Source organism: Mytilus edulis, chromosome 12, assembly GCF_963676685.1.
Source record: "Mytilus edulis chromosome 12, xbMytEdul2.2, whole genome shotgun sequence".
NCBI classification, from domain to species: domain Eukaryota; kingdom Metazoa; phylum Mollusca; class Bivalvia; order Mytilida; family Mytilidae; genus Mytilus; species Mytilus edulis.
This window is the reverse complement of record NC_092355.1, coordinates 42,992,541-43,017,615: the sequence shown is the minus strand read 5'-3', so window position 1 is coordinate 43,017,615 and position 25,075 is coordinate 42,992,541. Positions and strand designations below refer to the sequence as shown.

At 31.9% G+C, this 25,075-nt stretch overlaps 2 protein-coding genes across 4 annotated transcripts in view; one reads left to right on the top strand and one right to left on the bottom strand.

Moving 5' to 3' along the window:
- Positions 1–1,312: 1,312 nt before the first annotated feature.
- Positions 1,313–24,569, bottom strand: LOC139498522 (glucocorticoid modulatory element-binding protein 1-like). 2 transcript variants are annotated; one of them, XM_071286942.1, is made up of 8 exons: positions 24,350–24,569; positions 22,213–22,314; positions 21,072–21,362; positions 15,681–15,910; positions 14,306–14,916; positions 13,807–13,929; positions 6,796–6,918; positions 1,313–5,134 (listed from the first exon to the last, which is right to left on the bottom strand). In XM_071286942.1, the coding sequence occupies exons 2-8, from the start codon at positions 22,312–22,314 to the stop codon at positions 4,320–4,322; spliced, it is 2,295 nt and encodes a 764-aa protein (XP_071143043.1). In that variant the 5' UTR covers positions 24,350–24,569; the 3' UTR covers positions 1,313–4,319. The 2 variants fall into 2 exon arrangements, with proteins under 2 accessions (XP_071143043.1, XP_071143044.1); XM_071286943.1 differs by having other exon boundaries at positions 24,265–24,385.
- The window catches only part of LOC139498523 (exocyst complex component 3-like), a 68,029-nt gene continuing 67,390 nt past the window's right edge, over positions 24,437–25,075 (top strand). For both annotated transcript variants that reach the window (XM_071286945.1, XM_071286944.1), the window contains exon 1: positions 24,437–24,553. The gene's annotated coding sequence lies outside the window, so the exon portion shown is untranslated. The remainder of the gene's footprint in view (positions 24,554–25,075) is intronic.

Here is a 25,075-nt window from a genome sequence, read left to right as displayed (position 1 = left end):
TTAATTTTGAAATTATCAATTTCCCCCTATCTTAGTAGCAATATTCTCCACCTGCATATCGGATAAGTGGCCGTTGCGTTATCATCCAGAACTAGAAATTAAAGAAACAATAGCCTCAGCTTGCTCCACCTCATTTCAAGACTTCTACCCCGAATTTGACATAAGTGGTCATGTCAGTACCAGAATCCAGACAAAAGAGAAGATTTTAATTTTGAAATTATCAATTTCCCCCCATCTTATTAGCAATATTCTCCATCTACATATAGGATATACATTTCCCATCTCATTAGGTTTTCAAGGGCTTGCAGCTGCTATCCATATTCTATAAAACGTCACCAGTGCCTGAGCAGAAAGTTGATGAACAAGGTTTATGTCAAAGAACCTGTATCAACTTCACAAAAAACACATGAGAGTCTTGAAGTATAGATTCTATGTACTGATGTTGTTTATCGTCAAGTGTTATAGTGTTCTTTTATTTGTCTTTGTAAATTATTAACTGTTACTGTTAAGCCAATTTTTGGTGTTATCTTTTTGACCGGACTTCGTACCTACCAATATGTGTCTGCCAATATGTTGTTGTGCTGTGGTTATTTTTTGTATTCTTGCCTTTTATTTTTGCTTACCGGTATTTGCTTTGTCTAAATGCCTTTTTGTTTTTCTTTGTTGACATATTTGTATTTTTTATAGTGATTAAGAATAAAATACAATGTTGACTGCTGCAGCCCTTATTTTTACATTAGTACCTATAATGCGTTTGTTTCACACATGTTCACACATTGTTTCCAATATAATGGAATTATATTTATTGTCAAACAAGTGAGAGGTTTATCTAGCTGTAAAACCAGGTTTAATCCTACATTGTCAACATAAAGAAATGCCTGTACCAAGTCAGGACTATTACAATTTTTTTCCATTCATTTGTTGTGTTAGAGTTTGATTTTGCCATGATAAGAGACTTTCTGATTTAGGGTTTTCCTTGGTGTTGAATTCAGTATTTTTATTATTTTACTTTTTATATTTTTTTCTGAGAATTTGACAATACACTTTTGCCCAGTATATCCAGAGAAGAAATGTTTTTGCAAAGACCAAAGCCAATTAATGGCTATAATTCAAACTGGCTCTGCCAGGTGAGATGAAAATGATCAATAAAGAACTGAAATTAAACCAACCATAGATTAAGAACAATAGTAAATCAGCTTAGAATTTCAGCAAAATCTCTACAGAACTTCCTAGTTAGGTTCTACAGGCAAGGGATTTCAATAGAATCTTCAAATTTATATTATATGCAATAGTGAAGAAACAATAACACGTGTTATGAATATGTTGTTTTACTTTACAAAAAAATCAACTTTCAAAAATTCATATTATACAATGGTAACAAATGTAAACAAAATGCACAGAATTATATATAACCACAACTACAAACATTATAATATATATATATATATATATATACTTGAAGCCACACAAGAGTCATTCTTCATTCTTTTAAATTCATTGTAATTTTTCAAGATGTAAGTTTTAAAATATGGATACATAAAACATAAAGATAAAATTACGATTATCGTTTATTCTATTGATTCTTTTCTATTATAAAACTAATTTTTGACCTAAATATAAAGACATTTCATTTTTCATTTGTATTATAAAATTAGATGAAATTTTAAATACAATTCAATTCAAAACTGTTTTGTCATTAAATAGATTTAGGTTTTGGGAAAGATAGCAAATTTGAAAAGATAGAAACAGAGATAGGAGTTTCCAGGCTCTGTGCGGGAAACTTTAGAGAGTCACAAATCAGTAAGGTGTGGCCAACACAATAACATTTTATATAATAGGAGTTATTCAACATGTAATAACAAATGCTTTTAATATTATCAACAAAACTGTGGATCAATCATTAGTTTCCAGGTACTATTTTGTTTATCCAGGTGAATTGTAAATTTAAGGTGGTACCTAACACTACAGGGAGATAACTCTGTAAAGTCAGCTAAACGTTTTAATAACGTTGTGTTGTTAAAGGAATATTAAGCTTCTCAATGATCAAAATTAATGTTTGTCAAATTGCTATATAACCAGTGTAATATTTCTGATAAAACGGTTGGTTCAAAATTTTTAAATTTTTTTTATTTTTGTCAAGGGGTCAAAGTAAATACTTTGCCAAAATTTTAAGAAAATTAAACGAGCCAAATTAATTTTAGTTAATTAAAGTGTTGGGTACCACCTTAAGTATTCACTGAATACAAATTTTCTATCATCTTGTATTCAGAATTGGATAAAACCCTGAAATAACATATTCACAAAATATAATTTTCCTCAATCCTCAAAAGTTGGTACCCACAAACAAAATAATCCACGGTAATAACCAGATTTTGAAGAAAAAAATAACATTCTTATAACATCTTTAGTGATTTTCATAATTGTTGTCAAAGTAATAAACAAAAATCATAGAAACCTCTTCAAAATATATTTATTAATTCTCCCACTGAATAATTGTCCCTAGTTTAACAGATACAAAATGACATTTGCCATTTAAGGAACTACTATAAAAAGTTAAGGATGTTTCAATACCAAATAAATGTAATAAATAGAATTCTTAAAACAGGTAAAAACTGGATTTCTTATTCGAAAAAAAATCATTTTAAATTTCAAACATTACTGATAATTTATTCGATCATTCATGTTAACAAGTACAGACATTTTTAAATATTCACATGATCAACATGGGAAAAACAATCTAAATCTAAATTACACAACATTGTACATTGCAAAAAATTCAAAATCTTATAAAAAAAAATATACACATAACAAAGCACTGTAAGGATATATAAACATGATATGAATTTCACAGAAATTCAATAACTTTGAGAAAAAAAGTTTTTAACAAATAACATTTTATAAGCAAAAAGAAAAACTCAATATGAAAAATGTTGTTTTAATGAATGATTCTTATAAAAATTGTACATTCTTGTTTACAGAAAGCATAGAAATTCAATAACTTGGGGAAAAACGTTTTTAACAAATAACAATAAGCAAAATGAAAACTCAATATGAAAAATGTTGTTTTAATGAAATATTCATAAGAAAATGTTTATTCTGGTTAACAGAAAAACCCTAAATTTTCCACTGCTAAATATTAGCTTTTATTAAAGATAAAAATACATGAAATAGGGTATAAAATAACAAAAAGTAGACAGGCTTTAACTTCAACATATAAGTGTCATGTCATCTTCATTTTCAAGCCTCAATATAAAAGGATTTTGAAATTATACAAATAGCAATGGTATACATTTGATAAGAAATGATTATTATGAAGAAAAAATCTATTAAAACAATACTTTTTATTAAGAAAAAAAAATACTGCCCGATGTGACAATTTTTATATAACTACCCATATAAAAAGCTATTGCAAAGTGATTTACCAGTATTGTATAGAAAGAAGTAATGTTTAAAACTAACTGTATGTAGATATTAAAGTCAGATGCTATATTGAATTATCTCCCTTTTACTGGAATTTTGCATTCTGTGATTTTTCAAAATTACCTTCAAAAAACCTTTGACTATAATTGTCATACCTATCTTGATAAGAAAAAACAGACTAGATGGAAGGTCCTATTTTTATAGAAGAAAAAAGATTCTTTAAATAAGAAGTCAAACAATTTAGAATCTGTTTTCTGCATAATCAAATCTTAAGTTAATTTCATTTAAAGTAGCAACATGATTGCTTTGCAAACTGAGCTCTGCATTGTTAAATGTTTTTTTTATACTTCCTTGTAGATTATATCTTTGTACCCATTTAAAAAATTTTTTACTTTTATCTTCAAAATCCAGAATGTCCATGGAGAAATTTCAGTAAAATGATTACAAACTAAAATTCTGAATGGATAATTATTCATTGTCACTGCAAAAATGTTACATATAATATATAACATGCCTACATTGCCCCTTAGGGTTAAGAGGGGTTCAGCATGTAATATGAAACAATATTGCACTTATTAACAAATAACAGGAAACATGGTAAAACAAGAAATACAGTTATGCTGGTACCCAGTAGTTTGGAAGAACCAAAGTGAAAAGAAGGGATGCTTATAAACATTCATTCTAAAATGGAACTAACAAAACTTTAATAATTGATGTGATGACAGCTTTAATGAAAAAAGATAAGCTAATGTCTCACTTTGTTACAATTGTTACAGGTGGAATGAAAAAATCCCAGATAAAGCGACTAAAAAAATGCACAAAAGCAATTCTCAAAATATTTTATAACTTATTTACTGAGGTGATTTTTGGAGTTTTGACAAAGTAAACAAAATACATTTCTACTTAATATAATCATCACTGTAAGTTTTAACAGATCTTCGTCGCTTGCTTCTTTTAATCGCATTTTCTGTTTTTTCTTCCGAAGTTTGATCACCATCACAAGAATGAGCATTAGGAATTTCTTCGTGAGAGGAATTCAACTCATCATGTGAAGGATTTATTTCTTCCTGAACTGAATCTTTATCTGTACAATTCTCTGAACTTTCCTTGCTTATGAGATCATCTTGATTTGAAGTGTCTGTCTGGATTTCAGAATCATTCACAGATTCTTTTTTATCATTTGATTCAACTTTGTTTTCTTCAGATTTTAGACCTTTTGATAATAAAGCTGATTTCAGCTGGGAATCATTTTCCATCTCTGTTGGCGTTTCATCATCTGAAAAATCCTGCTTTCTCTTTAAAGTGATTTTCAGACTTCCATTGGGATTTGAATGGAATTCGGTATTTTGTTTTGGGAACACAAGGATTTTTGTTCCCCCAGGTCCTGTTTGAACTCTCCCATTTTTTCCTATAGCTGAAGATGAGCAAGTTCCAGGTGAGTTTTGTGACTGAGAAACACTATTTGTGGTGACCGCTTTCAAACTTGTGGTAACAATAGACCCTGGTCTCTGACCGTGCATTGCTGAGGATAAAATATATGTTCCTTTCTGATTGGGAGATAATCTTGGCGGGCCATGGTTTGCTGCAAACACCGCTGGTGAAGTAGAGGAATTATTCTTCATTGCAGGAATTTCAAGAATTTGTTCAAAACATTCTGATCGTTTCTCTAACACTTTCTTTTTAATTTCGTACTCTTGCACTTTCTTTTGCAAATCTGAAAATTTGAATATCACAAATAAGATGAAGTACCCAACAATATATAAAATTATCTGAGACAAAAGTTAAAACACAAATTTTGCAAGATCATTAAATACTGTAGATTTATATTATGGGATACAAATTTTCATGGATTTCCTGGGTATAAGAAGGTGAACCACAAATTTACAATAAGCCTGTCTTGTGAATTTTGACAAAACCATCCAAGTGCAATATTCAATCAATCGAAGGAAATTGGTAACCAAGAAAATAAATAAAACCATAGTAATCATGTAATATATAACATGTTAAAGCTTAATCACTAATGCTGCAAGCTAACTTTATATAAGAAGCATTAATGAGAAAAGCTGTCATGTTTATTTAAGTTTATCATGTAAATCTATCCTCAGTAAATTTACCAAAACAAACATATGATTCCTCTACTCAACCTCAGTATATATGCAGATATGAACCTATCATTTCTCTGACCAGTATAAATCTATCCTCAGTAAATTTACCAAAACAAACATATGATTCCTCTACTCAACCTAAGTATATATGCAGATATGAACCTATCATTTCTCTGACCAGTATAAATCTATCCTCAGTAAATTTACCAAAACAAACATATGATTCCTCTACTCAACCTCAGTATATATGCAGATATGAACCTATCATTTCTCTGACCAGTATAAATCTATCCTCAGTAAATTTACCAAAACAAACATATGATTCCTCTACTCAACCTCAGTATATATGCAGATATGAACCTATCATTTCTCTGACCAGCATAAATCTATCCTCAGTAAATTTACCAAAACAAACATATCATTCCTCTATTCATCCTCAGTATATATGCAGATATGAACCTATCATTTCTCTGAACAGTATAAATCTATTCTCAGTAAATTTACCAAAACAAACATATGATTCCTCTACTCAACCTCAGTATATATGCAGATATGAACCTATCATTTCTCTGAACAGTATAAATCTATTCTCAGTAAATTTACCAAAACAAACATATGATTCCTCTATTCATCCTCGGTATATATATATGCAAATACATACATGTACCTATCATTTCTCTGACCAGTATAAATCTATCCTCAGTATATTTACCATAATAAACCCCTATCATTTCTCTATTCATCCTCAGTATATATGCAAATACATACCTATCATTTCTCTGACCAGTATAAATCTATCCTCAGTACATTTACCATAATAAACCCCTATCATTTCTCTATTCATCCTCAGTATATATACAAATACCTACCTATCATTTCTCTTATTCATCCTCAGTATATATACAAATACATACCCATCATTTCTTTGACCAGTATAAATCTATCCTCAGTATATTTACCATAATAAACCCCTATCATTTCTCTATTCATCCTCAGTATATATATGCAAATACATACCTATCAATTCTCTGACCAGTATAAATCTATCCTTAGTATATTTACCATAATAAACCCCTATCATTTCTCTAATTTACCTATTTATCCTCAGTATATATGCAAATACATACCTATCATTTCGCTGACCAGAATAAATCTATCCTCAGTATATTTACCATAATAAACCCCTATCATTTCTCTATTCATCCTCAGTATATAAGCAAATACCTACCTATCATTTCTCTATTTATCCTCAGTATATACAAATACATACCTATCATTTCTCTGTCCAGTCTTCGTCTCTGTTTCTCCATGTCTGTTCTGTGGGCCTCTAGTTTAAACTTCAATTTCTGCATCAATCCTAGCTGCCTTACAATGATTGATATTCTATTGGAATCTTCAATAACAGAAGAGAAGTAGTGTAATGAATTAATTAGTAAAACAAAAAGCTGAGTGTATCATTCACCAATAGCATATATAAACACCAAATGTGTACTCATTACATATTAGGCATACCATTTCTTTGTGTACATTCTTAAGATATTTTGACACAATATTTCGTTAGTAGCTGAAGTTTCGTTTTGAAGACCGTTCCTTGACCTATAATGGTTCACCTGAATATATTGTGACTTGAATGGAGAGTTGTCTCGTTGGCACTCATTTACCACATCTTCCTATATCTATCTATAAATAATCTTCTAATTACCAAAAAACAAAACTTTAACATTGAAAAAAGATGCAGACCAGAAAAAAAGAATGCCCCCTACTGCAGACAGGGATTTTCCAACCCTCATTTTGGGTGCAAATTTGAGCCCCAATCCCAAAGTGAAACAAGTCTCCCCCCCCCCAATTTTCAACTCATTGATTCCAAATTGTATATACAGTACCCTTCAAGAGTACCAACTCTCCCACACCCTACACCGAGGAAAATGTCGGAGCCACTCCGAAAAACTCCGATATTCCTCCCAAAATGTTGGGAGGAATTTGGGAGTAATCTCTCCCAAAATCAGGTAAATGTTTATTGTGATAACGAGCTCACTCTCTACACCGAGGAATTAATTGCCCTTATCCTACTTTGATCTATACCGGCACAAGACTGAATGGGTAATTGGATTACCTGACAGGTAAAGGTTGAAGTAATAAAGAATTATATTTCCAGTCTACTGTACCAGTTTAAGTGTCAAACAGGTGTATAATTTTAAATGTCTTTAATACTAATTAAATTTCATTTGTGGTAATAAAAATATAAAAGTCAAAATATTTTCGTATTTTTTGTTAGCCCATCTAAAAATATCTTAACCTTAATGTACTTGCTTAAAAAAAAACCAGGTGCTCCGCAGGGCGCAGCTTTATACGACCGCAGAGGTCGAACCCTGAACAGTTGGGGCAAGTATGGACAAAACATTCAAGCGTGATACAGCTCTGAATTTGGATTGTGATCAAATTTTTGACATTACATGGTTTTTTTTACACAAAACAAATGTCAAGATTTTACAAATCAATTAAAGATTTCTTCTTATTTAAATCTAAAATTAAATAGTTGACACAGCATAGGTTTCTGACACAGAATGAATGTGGTCTAATGAACTTAAAAGTTTTTTTTTGCCTTTGAGCAATTCACTATGCTGTTGAATATTAATCCTCTCAAAAAAATGTTTGAAGAAATTTTCTTTTTATTTATGAAATCTGAAATGAGAAAAATTTAACCCCCCCCCCCTTTTTTCACATCCCCGTTTCCCTTTTTCCAAAACTGATATCAATTCAAATTTCTAATGGAGTTTGCAACAATAACTACTCTTTTAAATACATCATAAAATATTAAAATGTAAAATAAAGTGCTTGTTATCACTGAATGGTAAAGATTGGTTGGTAGTAAAAGTGAATATACATTGTTTATTGTATAAAACAATAAAAAAAAACTTCATCAGCAACATTTTATATTGGCAAATTTCCAATGAAGTTATTTACATAAAGTTATTGGCAAATAAAAATAGAAAATGACATCATAGTCATGTCTGGCAAATTTCCAACATACATTATCTAAAACATTTTAGATAAGATAAGGAAAAAAAGCTTCATCAGCAACATTTTATATTGGCAAATTTCCAATGAAGTTATTTACATAAAGTTATTGGCAAATAAAAATAGAAAATGACATCATAGTCATGTCTGGCAAATTTCCAACATATATTATCAACTACTATTCTATACAAAGAAAGATAACTCCAATTGAAAATTAATTGCTATTGCACAATATTGTGCAATTAGATATTTCTTGCTATTGTGCAATACTGTGCAATTGAAAATTTCTTGCTATTGCACAATACTTGATATGGAATCCTGTTTGGACCAACTTGAAAACTGGGCCCATAATCAAAAATCAAAGTACATATTTAGATAAAGCATATCAAATAAGCCCAAGAATTTAATTTTTGTTAAAATCAAACTTAGTTTAATTTTAGACCCTTTGGACCTTAATGTAGACCAATTTGAAAACTGGACCAAAAATTAAGAATCTACATACACAGTTAGATTTGGCATATCAAAGAACCCATTTATTCAATTTTTGAAGAAATCAAACAAAGTTTAATTTTGGACCCCCAATTGGACCAACTTGAAAACTAGACCAATAATTAAAAATCTAAGTACATTTTTAAATTCAGCATATCAAAGAACCCCAAGGATTCAATTTTTGTTAAAATCAAACTAAGTTTAATTTTGGACCCTTTGGACCTTAATGTAGACCAATTTGAAAACGGGACCAAAAATTAAGAATCTACATACATAGTTAGATTCGGCATATCAAAGAACCCCAATTATTCAATTTTTGATGAAATCACACAAAGTTCAATTTTGGACCCTTTGGGCCCCTTATTCCTAAACTGTTAGGACCAAAACTCCCAAAATCAAACCCAACCTTCCTTTTATGGTCATAAACCTTGTGTTTAAATTTCATAGATTTCTATTTACTTATACTAAAGTTATGGTGCAAAAACCAAAAATAATGCTTAATAGGGCCCCTTTTTGGCCCCTAATTCATAAACTGTTGTGACCTCAACTCCAAAAATCAATCCCAACCTTCCTTTTGTGGTCATAAACCTTGTGCTAAAATTTCATTGGTTTCTATTTACTTATACTAAAGTTATTGTGCGAAAACCAAGAATAATGCTTATTTGGGCCCTTTTTTGGCCCTTAATTCCTAAACTGTTGGAACCAAAACCCCCAAAATCAATCCCAACCTTCCTTTTGTGGTCATAAACCTTGTGTCAAAATTTCATAGATTTCTATTCACTTAAACTAAAGTTATAGTGCGAAAACCAAGAAAATGCTTATTTGGGCCCTTTTTGGCCCCTAATTCCTAAAATGTTGGGACCAGAACTCCCAAAATCAATACCAACCTTCCTTTTGTGGTCATAAACCTTGTGTTAAAATTTCATAGATTTCCATTCACTTTTACTAAAGTTAGAGTGCGAAAACTAAAAGTATTCGGACGCCGGACGACGACGACGACGACGACGACGACGACGACGACGACGACACTGACGCCAACGTGATAGCAATATACGACGAAAAATTTTTCAAATTTTGCGGTCGTATAAAAAACGATTATAAAATATAGTGGAATATGTGAAAAACAAAATATTCTACTTCAAAGTTAAAGTCTTTATTTAAAAATTATAAGTCTAAAAGTTTTATATATGCAAGTAAAAAGGAAAATTTATTCACCATTCATTAGACAAAATAATTGCCCCGTAATAATTGTGTAAATCTACGGCATTTTCTTTTTACGATTATCTAATTGCTGGAATGAATAAAAGATTTAAAAGCAAAATGTTGTTGTTAATTCTTTCAATTGTATTCAAGTTTTATAAAAAATGAAAACTACTTAATTTTGACCTCGATGCCTTCACCAGTAAATTAATATTTTATTGACGAAATGAGCATACTTGTGTAAAAATAACCGGAAACTTTCGCTAAAATAATTTGAGCAGTTAAATAAAATTACGTGTTTGAAAGTTTTGTATATTCAAGTAAAAAGGAAAATATTATTCACCATTCGTTATGGTTAACAATTACGGCATTTTCGTTTTACGATTTGTTGGCAGTACAGCAGAATAATAAGACATTTCCATTACAACAGGAATACTTCCAGCTGCATTAATTCAACTTTGTTTAATATTAACTTTCGCACAATGAATGTAAATTTGTGTATTTTCAACAAAAGATTTTAAAAACAATTATTTGCCGTGCGAAGACAATTCCACGATACACATCTCAGTTATCAACAGTTTGGGTTGAACTTGAACTTGACTTACTTAACAATGTTAAATGCTAAAAATAGTTAACATCAATGTTATCCACAGCACGAGTTTTATAAAGGGCGGGAAAAAATATCGCGTACTAGTAAACTCAGGTGACCTTTCTGGCCGACCGTGGGAAAGTCCATTCAAGGTTTCCAAAGTTGCAGAACGACATTTTTGTGCAATCGTATTGAGGCTCCAGAAGGTCCTTTTACAATTGATTTATCGGGAAAATATAATTCTTATCCGAATAAACGTGAACACATTTTTAACTATTTGAATTTTAATGTTTTATCTTTCAAAAAAGAAAGTACATTTATAGTTATATGTCCATGGTCAATAATATAGATTTACAGTTGGTGATGTATTAATTGAAATTATGATGGAAATTGTCCGGGGTGATTGATTGTATTCAAATGACAATACTGTAGATTCATTATTATTCGTTGGATACCAATTTTCGTGGATTTCGTGGGTACAGATAAAGCACGAAATTCAATGTTCAATGAATGACGAATTTCCTAAGGTTTTGTATACAGACTTCAGCAAAACCACGAAATTAAATATCCACGAATATGCAAGTTTTCCTTAATCCACGAAAATTGGTACCCACGAAAAATAATGAATCCACAGTAATCATGATAATACGATAAAGAAATGCCAATTGTAGGCGGTTGGGAAATTTTGAAAATAAAATGATGACTGATTTAACTGGAATAGAATATTATGATGGGCAATTATGAGGTTTGATAAATTTTATTAATAATTAAAGGATTAGTGACCTATCGGATAGCGATAAGCGGATTACTTATCACAGAGACATACATATGTCTCTGCCTATCATCACAACTTTTAACATCTTTTGTAAACGTAAAATGATTGAGCGTCATAAACTTGTCAAACACCGGTAGAATTATAGTACATTTATTATATAATTAATGTGAAAATATTTTTCACTTTCCAAATTCAAATGACGAAATTGATATAAATACTTTCGTCAATTTGAAAACCGTTCCGTGAAATGCGAAAATGACGAGCACTATCAATATCACTTGAAATTATTTTCTTTGTCAACAGAGTTGTCAGTTTACAGTTTCTGTTCGTAATTTGAATTATTCAAGTCTGTATAAATGTACCGAGGTTGTGAAACATAATATTTCACATTGCTCAATAAATTAAGTTTACTTGATGATCCGATGAATCGGGTTACCGAAAAAACAACATGATTTTATTAGCCAGTTGATTTTTTAATAATGAACAATTAATGCGCTGATATTGCTTATTGAATAAGTTATAAAAGAAACTAATTGTGGCAAAATCGTCCTTGCTGAAAGAACACAGTTACACAATGTATGACCTGACCGGACTGTAATAGAAACACAAAATAACAATTTTCTTCATACTTTTTCGTATGTACGTTCTATTTTAAAGATAACGGCATAAGACACAAATATAAAGGATAATTAAAGAACCTTAGTGAGCACGCTCACATACCCCACGTCCCCACATTGTCATTGGAGAAATTAAATAAGTATAAGAAAAAAAAATTGTATAAAAAAAATATTGATTATAATAATTTCCTGTCAATATACATAGTATGTCCTTATTATCTACAAAATTGCATGAAATTCTGTTGTGTGTTTTCAGAGGAGTTGAGATGACAAACTGTTGCAGAAGTACATTGAAGCAAATAAGTTCAAAGGGGCATAACTCCTAGAAAAAAAATTGAACCGTAATTTCCTGTTGATATGCACATCTACATAGTATGTCCTTATTATCTACAAAGTTTCATAAAATTCTGTTGTGTGGTTTGAGAGGAGTTGCGATGACAAACTGTTGCAGTAATACATTAAAGTAAATAAGTTCAAAGGGGCGTAACTCCTAGAAAAAAAATTGAATCGCAATTTCCCGTCGATATGCACAACTACAGAGTATGTTCTTATTATCTGAAAAGGTTTCGTGAAATTCTGTTGTGTGGTTTGAGAGGAGTTGCGATGACAAACTGTTGCAGTAGAACATTAAATTAAATAAGTTCAAAGGGGCGTAACTCCTAGAAAATAAATTGAATCGCAATTTCCCGTCTATATGCACAACTACATAGTATGTCCTTATTATCTGAAAAAGTTTCGTGAAATTCTGTTGTGTGGTTTGAGAGGAGTTGCAATGACAAACTGTTGCAGTAGTACATTAAAGTAAATAAGTTCAAAGGGGCGTAACTCCTAGAAAAAAAATTGAATCGCAATTTCCCGTCGATATGCACAACTACATAGTATGTCCTTATTATCTGAAAAGGTTTCGTGAAATTCTGTTGTGTGGTTTGAGAGGAGTTGCGATGACAAGAAACAGGACTGACGGACGGACTGACGGACGGACGGACGGACGGACTGACGGACGGACGGACAGGTCAAAAACATTATACCCTCCGCAACTTCGTTGCGTGGGGTATAATAATTATCTTATTCTAAATGATATTGTCACATCTTTATCTGTCAAAGAAAGGAAAACATTTGTTCAATTTATAATACCGTGATTTTAAAGCACACCTGTGCAACCAATTCAAAGGTAAATTATCTGGGTAATCCAATTATGTTGTCACGCGTCGTTAATTTGAAGTACATCCGATGGGCAATAAACCAATTAACAGCCACGCAGTGTTGGGAGAGAATCTTTGGAGGATTTTAGGAGTGAAATCCGCGGTACTCGGTGTGATTCCGAGAAACACGGAAATCGGAGAAAAAAGTTATCGAATCGATATTTTTGAAGAGTACTGTATATAGACATCTTTGTGTTGTGTCATAAAAGGATAACAGACAACACATTCACCAAGTAATCAATATAGCTCACTCTTGTTTCTTTTTGTAAAGTGGGCTAACAAAATAAGATACAAATTTTCTGATCTGTTCACCTGCATATTTTTTTAAATAGACATGACACGAGTCAAAAACTATAAAAAAAATCACATTTGCAACTCCATTGCTTCCTACCTTCCAGTGGAACCAGCCTTTTAACCATTGTATTTTTCAGGAGATCTAATGATGCTTTAATTTCCCTGAAAAACTCATCAATCAATCCTAGTTCAACTATACCCTGCCACAGCAGTCGGTCCTCTGTAAAAATAAAACAGAAAAATTCAATTTTGAGAACTTGTCTTAATGGTTAAAATATGCGGACTGACTCAAAAATATAGATAACATAACTAGATTATTTTACACCAGATTAGTTTTCTTCTTTGAACTTTTTCACTTTATCATCTTTTTCATCGATTTTCATAAATCATGTAAATTACCAAAAAGTACAAGTTTTGTACATTATTAAAGGCTGTGCAGTGAACATTAGCATCAGTAATTTTTATGGTACTATTATGCCTAAATTTTCATAAGAATTATCATAAACAGGCTGAAATTTCTGTAAAAAAGTTCTTATGCTATCCTTTTTGCATGTGAAATTTCAGAAGAGGATTCAAGTTTACAAAAGTGAACCTACCCTCTGCATTACTATCATTTTCTGAAACAGGTGGCATGACAGCATTCATTATGGAAGGAGGTAGCAGAGACGTCTTCAGAGTTTCTGTTCTAGCTATAGTCTTCTGGGTTTCAGCTCTGGGTTTGTACGAATATAATGGCCTGACCTGTGTTTGACTGAGACTTGTAGGCATATTTTGTGATACCTGGGGTTTAGGAGCTATAAGGACAGGTTCCACCTTATTGTTTTGCATGGAGTTCATCATCTGGATCTGCAATTGCTTGACATCAGGTTTTATATCTGGAGGCTCAGTATCAGTCTCATTGTTTTCTATACTATTCCACATTGACTCATCACCACCGGAAACACTTTGGATTTTCATGCAGCCATTCTCCTCGACTGTTGTAACAAAATTTAACTTCTTAGCGTCTGCTGTCAAATCACTAAATCCAGAGCCATCTGTTTCACTGCTGAAACCTAATGTTTCAAATTCAAATTTTTCCCTCCTTAATTTGGCACGCTCTGTCATATAAGCTGGGTCTCTAGTGGCAAATGGTGACCTAGCCATACATCTCCCTGTACATAGTTCTTCATGCTTATAGAAAGCAAGAGTTCCAGCCTCAATGTGTTTCCTAAATAAATAAAAATAAAAATGTATATCCTCACTGCCCCATTTGTATAAATATGGCAAAGTCTACGCATAATTATGTTTTGAATATGGTGAACCCAAAATTTATTTGGATCATATAATTAGAAAAGTCATCAAATGTTTTTTTTGTACAGACTAAAATACAATGTAGTAAGATCTTGACAGGTTTCTAATCTAATACATGTACAGGATTTAGTTTTGACAGGTTTCACAGTAGTTTCAGAATTAAGGTGGTACCTAACACTACAGGGAGATAACTCTGTAAAATCAGCAGAATGTTTTAATGATGATGTGTTCATAAGGGAATATCAAGCTTCTCAATGATCAAAAATGTTTGTCAAACTGCTCTATAACCAGTGTAATTTTTCTGATTAAACGGTTGGTTCAAATTTTTTGAAAATTTTATATTTTTGTCAAAGGGTGAAAGTAAATAATTTGTCAAAATATTAAGAAAATTAAACAAGCCAAATTAGATTTAGTTCAAGTGTTAGGTACCACCTTAACCCAGTCTGTTGAAGATTCTATAACAAAATGTATGTCAAATCGAGTTTTAACTAAAATGTTTATAGGATACCTGTACCTTGCTTCCCACATTAAGTTGGCACCCAATACTTTCACTAAAACTAATTTTGATCATAAAGAAGCTTAAGATTCCCTTAACAACACAACGTAATTAAAACGTTTAGCTGATTTACAGAGTTATCTCTCTGTAGTGTTAGGTACCACATTAAATACACATTAGTTTACCTTAACTGATGACCATTCCATCTGATTGCATTTTTCCAATCTTTAAGTCTAGCTTTTTCTCCCATAAACATAAATCTCTTTGGTGTAACAAATGTGGCTGAGCCATCATCTAATTCTACACAAGCTCTGTGGATGCCTGGGCAATAGAATAACTCTTTATGAAGAAGGCCAGTAAGGTGGCCACAGGTCACACGGATGGTATCAGCTGGGTCCATCTCTTCAGAGTTCGTCTGCAACACAAACATTTTCATATCATTATGTGATAACTTCAATTAATATCATGAATATGAAGCTGCATATATATTTATTTAGAAATTACAAATATTTTATGGTATTTGAACACAACAATAGAAATAACAAAATTTTACATAGGCTTAAATTACCGGCTTTACACTATATTTTCTGCTCTTTCTGAATATTATTGTTTTCATTTGCTAATTATGTTTTGATGTATTGCCTTATAAGTAAGCATTTTCAAGATTTATTGGAGAAATAGAAAGAATACAGCATCTCCTTATGAACAAACAAAAAGAAAACACTATATATATATATATATATCATTGTTGGGTTGATGTTTAGACGAGTTGTATATACATTATGTACACAGCCATGTATCACCATCATTGATGGCGATCCGATGGATACATCTGTTGTAGGGTTGTCACTGACTCAGGCGTACTTATGAATATAATTATTTTCTGTGACTGTATCTTACATTAATTTGTAGGATCCTTTACTATAGATAATTTAGCTGATCTGTAACAATAACATCTGCATGCCTTATATATCATGTACTGTAGTACGCCGCTAGATTAAAACTGACGTGGAAAGGTAACACATGCCCACCGAAAGCTCTTTTTTGAGAGCCCAGGTGGTCGTGTGGTCTAGCGGGACGGCTGCAGTGCAGGCGATTTGGTGTCACGATATCACATTAGTATGGGTTCGAATCCCGGCGAGGGAAGAACCAAAAATTTGCGAAAGCAAATTTACAGATCTAACATTGTTGGGTTGATGTTTAGACGAGTTGTATATATATATATATATATATATATATATAATATATATATATATATAAGTACGTCTGAGTCAGTGACAACTCTACAACAGATGTATCCACCATATCGCCATCAATGATGGTGATACCTGGCTGTGTACATAATGTATATACAACTCGTCTAAACATCAACCCAACAATGTTAGATCTGTAATTGTTGGGTTGATGTTTAGACGAGTTATATATATATATATATACACTTAGAAGATTTAGTCCTATATATGCCCAGCTATACAAGAACATGATAGAAGACAAACAAATACATCATCATCATGTACATGGGAAAAACACTATACTGTGGATTCATTAATTTTCATGGGTACCAATTTTCATAGATTAAGGAAATTGGTATCCAACGAATAATAGTGAATGCACAGTACCATGAGATCATTGTTTAACAGTCAGAGCTCAGACATAAACACGTCGTTTTTGTTTAACATTTACAGAAGTCAAAAAATGCATTTATCATAAAATTGTGTTTCATTTGCTGACTTATTTAAGTCAGAAAATGACGGACTTGTTTAAGTCTATTTATGTTTATGGAAAGACTTAATTTCATTGGCTGACCAAAGTGTACCACCTGTGACATCATAATTAAACCTGTCTGAAGGTTCACAAGAATGGACAAGGACATGAGCTATCTACATGATCTATTATATTTAGTATCTTATTGAACATTTTTAACTAACATAAGATTATTGCCTCATTATTTCCATTGTTTTAGGCTCTCATGCATATTTTTCCTTAGAAGACAAAGCATTGTCTTCCAATATTGTCATAATTCCATATATCAACTGACTTTTTTCCTAGCAACTTGTACAATGTATACAGAAATGATAGACCAACAAACAACAAAAATCAAAGCCATGGTGGTGTTCTAATAGCTATCACCAAAGAGTTTATTAGTTCTGAAATTGTAGAACTAAAAACAGATTGTGAAATAGTATGGGCAGAAATAAACATCTCTGGCACAAAAAAGATCTGTGTTGGTAGTTACTATAGACCCCCAACAGATAAAGGTACATCTCTGGAACAACTCAACATCTCCTTAAATAGACTAGATAATACAACAACCACAAATATATGGTTAGGAGGGGACTTTAATCTTGGACACATAGACTGGTCAATACCAGCATTCATCTTAGGCAAACCAGATGCTAAACAACATCAGCTGTTACTAGACATAATATCAAATCATAACTTGCACCAAGCCACAGACAAACCAACACGTAAAGACAGAATATTAGATCTCATTCTTGTAAACAATCCAACTAGTATAAACAAACTCAACACTTTACCACCTATTGGCTCAGCGGATCACGATATAGTTTATGTAGAAATGGACACCTGGCTTAAAAGAGTAAGAGAAACACCAAGAAAAATACTTAAATATAAAGAGGCAAACTGGAACAACATAAAAAATGATCTTACTACAACACTTAATACCATCAATAATATATATGACTCGAGTGATGCAGATACACTATGGAACACCTTCAAAAACGATCTTCTCAAATCAATAGAGTCAAATGTACCTCAAAAAATGCTCACATACAAGCATAGACTACCATGGATAAACAACAACCTTAGGAAACTCATTAACAAGAAAAATAAGTGTTATAAAAACAGAAATAAAAATCCTTCCAAATACAAGAAACTAAAACAAACAGTTCAAAAAGAACAAAGGAAGGCATACTGGAACTACATAGAACAAATTATTTGTGATTTACCAATCAATGAACCGGACCAACATCAGTCCACAAACACAAAACCAAAAAAGCTATTTCAGTTCATCAAAAGCACTAGAAATGATAATACAGGAATTGCACCTCTGAAAAAAGAAGGTGTACTTGTTACAGACACTACTGAAAAAGCAGACATTCTTAACCAACAATTTCAGTCAGTATTTACTAAGGAACCACCATCTAATATTCCTGATAAGGGTCCAAGCCCATACACAAAAATGCCAGATATAAACATCACTACACCAGGTATCGAAAAATTGCTACATAAACTAAATCCACACAAAGCAAGTGGTCCAGATAACATCAGTGGACGTGTATTAAAAGAACTAAAAGCACAAATAGCACCCATACTTACCACCATATTTACCAAATCTCTGAAATCGGGAAAAACACCAAAAGACTGGAAACATGCAATTGTTGCACCAGCATTTAAAAAGGGTGAACGATACAAGGCTGAAAATTATAGACCAATTTCACTCACTTGTATTTGTTGTAAATTGATGGAACATATAGTGACAAGTAACATCATGAACTATTTAGAGGCAAATAACATTCTTTACGACCTCCAACATGGTTTCCGAAAATCCAGATCATGCGAATCACAACTTATTCAATTTATACAAGAACTTCATAACAACAACAGCAAAAATATACAAACAGACCTCATTATTATGGATTTTGCCAAGGCCTTTGATAAGGTTCCCCACAAACGTCTACTCTATAAACTAAAATACTATGGCATTCGAGGTAACACTCTAAAATGGATTCAGGCTTTCCTATCAGACCGTACGCAAACAGTGGTAATAGATGGAATAACATCAAATACAGCACCAGTAACATCAGGTGTCCCCCAAGGAACTGTCCTTGGGCCTATACTCTTTTTAATATACATTAATGATTTTCCAGAATACCTGGAACACAGCAAACTACGACTCTTCGCTGATGACAGTATTATATACCGAGAAATAACATGTCAACAAGACTGCACAAATTTACAAAAAGATCTTAACGCAGCAGCGAAATGGGAGGCTGATTGGCTCATGGCCTTCCATCCTGGAAAATGCACTATCTTAACCATCACACAAAAAAAACACCCATTTAAACACGATTACATCCTTCATAACCATACTTTAGAACTAGTAACATCTGCAAAATATCTTGGCGTAACCCTACAGTCTAACTTAAAATGGAACATTCACTACAACAACATCGTATCAAATGCAAATAAATCTCTTGGCTTTCTTAGGCGAAACTTAAAAATTTCTAACTCCAGTATCAAATCCCGTGCTTACCAATCAATAGTGAGACCAAAACTCGAATATGCCTGTATTCTATGGGATCCACACACAGCAGATTATAAAAATAAGTTAGAAATGGTACAGAGGCGTGCGGCCCGATATGTATGTAACAATTACCACAACACCAGTAGCGTTACATCCATGTTAAACGAACTACAATGGCCCTCACTCAGTGAGCGCCGCCTCAAAACCAGACTTATCATGTTCTACAAGGTCATTCATGGACTCATTGCAATCCCATCACTAGTCCTCATACCATCAGATACTAGAACAAGAAAATTACATACTCAAACATTTCGGCAAATATCCACCTCTAAAGACAGCTACAAATGGTCATTCTTTCCGCAAACAATCATTCAATGGAACATGTTGCCACAAGTTGTGGTAGCAAGTCAAACCATTGAAATTTACAGAGATCAGTTGACACCAACTGTTCTCCACAACATAATTTAATTCTATAAATAACAATGTACATATTTTTTAATCACTTGTTGTTTTCTTTCATGTAAATATCACCAAGTATTCTACTAAGTTAAAGATAAATTTTTGTTCATATTTTTTAATCATATACTCCGCGCATGCAACAGTTCGTAATCTTCAATAATAATGAAGCTGTAACTGTATATCAGAAGAAGAAGAAGAAGATGCATGACCTCTATATAAATATGCATGGGTCTTGAAGTTGACCAATTTTGCTAACTTATCGACTTGTAGGAGTCAATTTTTGCAACTTTTTAATTAAGGTAAAATATTTCTTTCTAAACACTAATGGACTTATTGAAGTCATAAATTGTCTTAAATTAAAGGGAGACAAATCGTTGAATCTACAAATTAAGACCTCTACAAGTCAAAAGCAGATTCAGACTTATCTATGTCTGAGCTCTGACTGTTACAAAATATGCATAGCAATAGAAAGTAAAATAAAGGCAAGGCCAAATAAAAATATATGTGTGGTTCTAGTAACCCTACCGTCCCTACTTTTTCGGCTTAAAAATAGCCTACCCTAAAGATTTTATTGTCATTTTTCATTAAGTACTGTTAAAGTCAGAATGTTGCTCCCATAGACTCAATGTAAAAAAAAAAACATAAAATAAAAAAAAAATCCCTACCTACCTACCCTAACTTTTTTTCAGATGTAACTGGAACCACACATACTTTTTTATTTAGCCCAAGACAGTTTTTAACCAATCAACATGAGCAAAGAGCATTCTTTAGAACTTTCACAGCTTCTTGTGGCAAAATAAAATCAAAAGAAATACCAAAATATCTTATCTTGCTGATAGGAACAACTTACATCAAGAAGTTTATCTTTCCTTGGCCTTCTCCGTGTTTTATTGTTTGCTGTTGGAGATATTCTTTTAGAAGATTTTGAGAGTAAGGCTTCATGACGATAGTCCAATTTTAGTTTCTGATCTTCGTGGGAGAGGAAACCTTCATGAGACATGTCTTCCATGGGATCATATTCTGTAGTTTCATACTGAAGGTCATCATCAATAACTTCTTGTTTTATATGTGTTGTCATTGGAGTATTGTGAATTAAATCACTTTCTCCTGGGTGTCCTTCGTCCGTTTCATATTCTGGGCACTGTAAGAAAAAGGCGTATTTATGATTACTTGCGTTTTTTGGCAAAATCTTTCAAAATTTGTGTCCTCGATTTCATAAATGCTCTGTAACTTTGATCTCTATTTGAAATTTAAACTTTTTTTTTCATACTTGAGTCTTATTGATGAGTCTTATGTTCAGTTAACAATTCACATGACAAGCATACAAAATATTAATCCTGGTATCTATGAAATTATTGCTTACAGCAGGGCAATAACATTGCATTGGCTTTGATAAGAAAAGAAACTTTCTGAATATAAAAATATTAAAATATGGTATGTCAATTAAAAAAGATTAAACCAATGAACAATACAATATATATCCAGATATTCGAGACAGAGAATATACATGTAAGCATGGTGACAGGCATACATGCATTGTTTCCCATATCATATAAAAGAGAAGATGTGGTATGATTGCCAATGAGACAACTCTCTGTAAGGGACCAAATGAAATAGGAATTAACAACTATAGGTAACTGTACGACCTTCAACAATGAGCAAAGCTCATACCGCATAGACTTTGATATATCTCTTTCGATTTGAATCATATTACAATAATTATAGTAGAGGTAATTTGATAAAATATACAAGTATTTTTTTGAGAAAATTAAAGGAAGATTATTCAAACATTATAATTCACTTATACATGTTATATGAGTTTATTCTATTTACTTCTTCAAGTAAATAAAAATTACTTGTACAAGTACTTGAAATAGTACCCCTGACTGTCCTATAAAGTGTTGTACAAATAATTTAGTTTTTTCCTGCATATACAATGTATCTACATGTATGCTCAAGTGACATCAATATGATCTGTAGTCAGTACCTACCAATGATCCAGGTGAGTCTGGTCCTTCAATGCCAGCATTTCCATTACTTTCAAAATCATCTTGATCTAAAGTTTTAGAATCATTAGTATCACTGTCTTCCATCTAGATAAAAATATCAAACATATACATGATTATGCAAGAACTTATAACTCATTACATTGATTGTAATCATGGTAATATAACCACCATAATTTCAGATCAAACAAATTAAAATGAATTTTTGATATACATGTATTCACTGTCTTTAAATAGCATTACTTTTAAACCTTATTAAGAGAACCACAAAGTTTTGAAAAATCTTAAATTATTCTCAGAAAAAATATTTGCTAAACACAAGCAAGGTAACATATTTTCACTTTATGGTTTTCAAAATTTTCTTAGTAGACCCAAGGATTTGTATAGTAACTTACTATACAAATCCTTGGTAGACCTACATTAACAGATTAAGGCATTTTTTTTTACATACATCCCTACCTACTCTACATTGATTTTTTTTTTGTGAAGCACTGTTAACTTGATTAATGTTCAAATAAACATAAAAAGTCAATGTAAAGTGAATGGTTTTTTTTCTTGTTAAACAAATTGATAATTTCCCCATAGATCAATGTTTACATTTTGTTTTGAAGAAATAATTTTAATTAATTTAGCTTAATGTAGTATATATAACGTTACGGTACCCAAATTGCACCTATTTATCAAAAGTAGCAGCAAAAATCTAACAAGATTTCCTAGAGACTAAAAAAATGGTATTTTTATGATTTGATACTATGCACGTCTTTCAACATAGGTAAAAATATTTAGATATACACAAAACGTTCACAATATTTATCAACAGATGAAGTGTTTACTGAAAAAGCAAAATGTACTGAAACGTCGCCATGCGACGTCATCAAAACGTCATCTTTTTAAAATTAACAAATACAATACGTTTCAAGTATCCATTTCTTAAAAAATGAAGAGTAAGCATGAACAAATATCCAATTGTTCAAAATATTTGAAAAAAATAAACAAAAGCTCTGTTATTCGACTTTTTACGATGCGAATTTAAGCATGGATGCAATTTGGGTACTCCTCATTACAGAATCTGGGATGGTTTGGAGGTAAGTTCAGACCAATTTTTCTATGATTCCTTATGGATTGAAAATCAAATTGGTGTACCTTTATAATAAAGAAGGATACGGCTACAAAATAAACACAAAATGGAAATTTTTGTTTTGATCATAAAAAAACTTAGTTGAAAAAACTGTCAAAATAGGTGCAATTTGGGTACCGTCACGTTATTTATATATATGTGTGTGTGTTAACTGTGCTTATATATTTTTCAGCCAGATTGGCAGCCAGCACAAATTTATTGTTGAAAAAAAAAATCACCTGGTAAATACATGTGTATAAAAAAAACCAAAAAAAACGTTATTTTGTCAATATTGTCTATTGTGCTCTTTCCAATAAAATATTGAATTGAATATTGCCAGGCGGCAGGAATTAAGCGTATATTTTTTGGCCTGAATATCATTGAAAAAAAAAAATTATGATGAAAAGGAATTAAATTGGTACTCCAGTTTATTTTTCAACTATAGTTGATATTACAAATGTAACTTGACCACTGGCTATAACACATACATGTAGTGCAATATTTTTTATATTGTACAAACTTTTGATAATGATTAAACAATGAAGTTTATAACAGTTATATTATTAAATAAAATAAACAACATAATCATAATGATTTGTAGTTTATGAAATATCAAGTCAATACATTGTCATATAACACAAATAGAATGACATTGTCATGAAATGATTACTATGTATATTTTTATTTACTATGTATTTTTTTATTTACATTGTACATGGGTAACACATATCTGGAGACCGATAAAAAGTCATTAAAATTACAGAGTTTTTGAAAATTGCAAATAAAATGACGTTTCACGCAAAACTGGCAGCGGATCGCCTCACGTTTCACTCCCACATAAAGGTGGAACCGCCATGATGTTCAATATTTTCTTCCTCGTTCAACAAACCTGTGAACGTCTACCCGAGAGGATTTCTTACCACAAAATGTAAACAAAATAAGTTCGTTCCCTCTTAAAATGATACTTCTCTATCCAAACTAGCTAATAACAACTTCAACAATTACCTTTGGAATGTAATGGCACGCTTTTCCTATGACGTCAACGTACGTTACTTGGTGCACACGTAATTCACGTGGACTCTCGTAGTGTGCGAGATTTTACGCGACACTGACGGAAAACGGAAGTGGGAAGTTCATGATGTAAACAAATGCCCACTTGAAAGTTTTCACGTTTATATTAATCTATTGAAAGAAAAGGCATAGATAGTGGTAAATTGAATATTTCTATTGTTTATTGACCGTAGTAATTATCGTATACAAAATACTTTAGTCACTTTAAAGCCAAAGGGAAAGCGTTGCCGTAGAGTCATTGGTTAACGCCAAAATTTATTTCTACAACGGGCACAAACACCAGGTAGCAGTCGTGTTGTCATGTTTTTTGGGGGCAAAACCCAGTTTTTTTTTAATGAACAAGCTCTACTGCATCATGTTTTTTTATTGTTTAATATTTGTGAGGACCTTTTGACAAAAATGTACTTTTTTCATTGTTTTTACACCACAAGTTTAACATGTTTACAGTTTGTTCGAAAGTAAAGTCTAAATAATTTATGACACAAAGCATTGTCAATGACAAACCTAGTCCAAATAATTATGATGTCTAAGTTGTCTGGCAATGATCTTTTTTTTTGGGGGGGGGGGGGGTTGCTTTCTGGGACGCCAAAAAATAAAATAGCCTTGCCAGATGTCATAATTATTTTGACTAAGACAAACCATGAATTTGGCGGGTGGGCC

Coding starts and splice junctions, on each gene's coding strand:
- LOC139498522 (XM_071286942.1), bottom strand. CDS start 22,314: ATGGAAGACAGTGATACTAATGATTCTAAAACTTTAGATCAAGATGAT. Junction 13,930..14,305: donor AAATGATAGTAATGCAGAGG/GTAGGTTCACTT, acceptor TTATTTTTACAG/AGGACCGACTGCTGTGGCAG. Junction 6,919..13,806: donor AAGGCTGGTTCCACTGGAAG/GTAGGAAGCAAT, acceptor CTGTTATTGAAG/ATTCCAATAGAATATCAATC.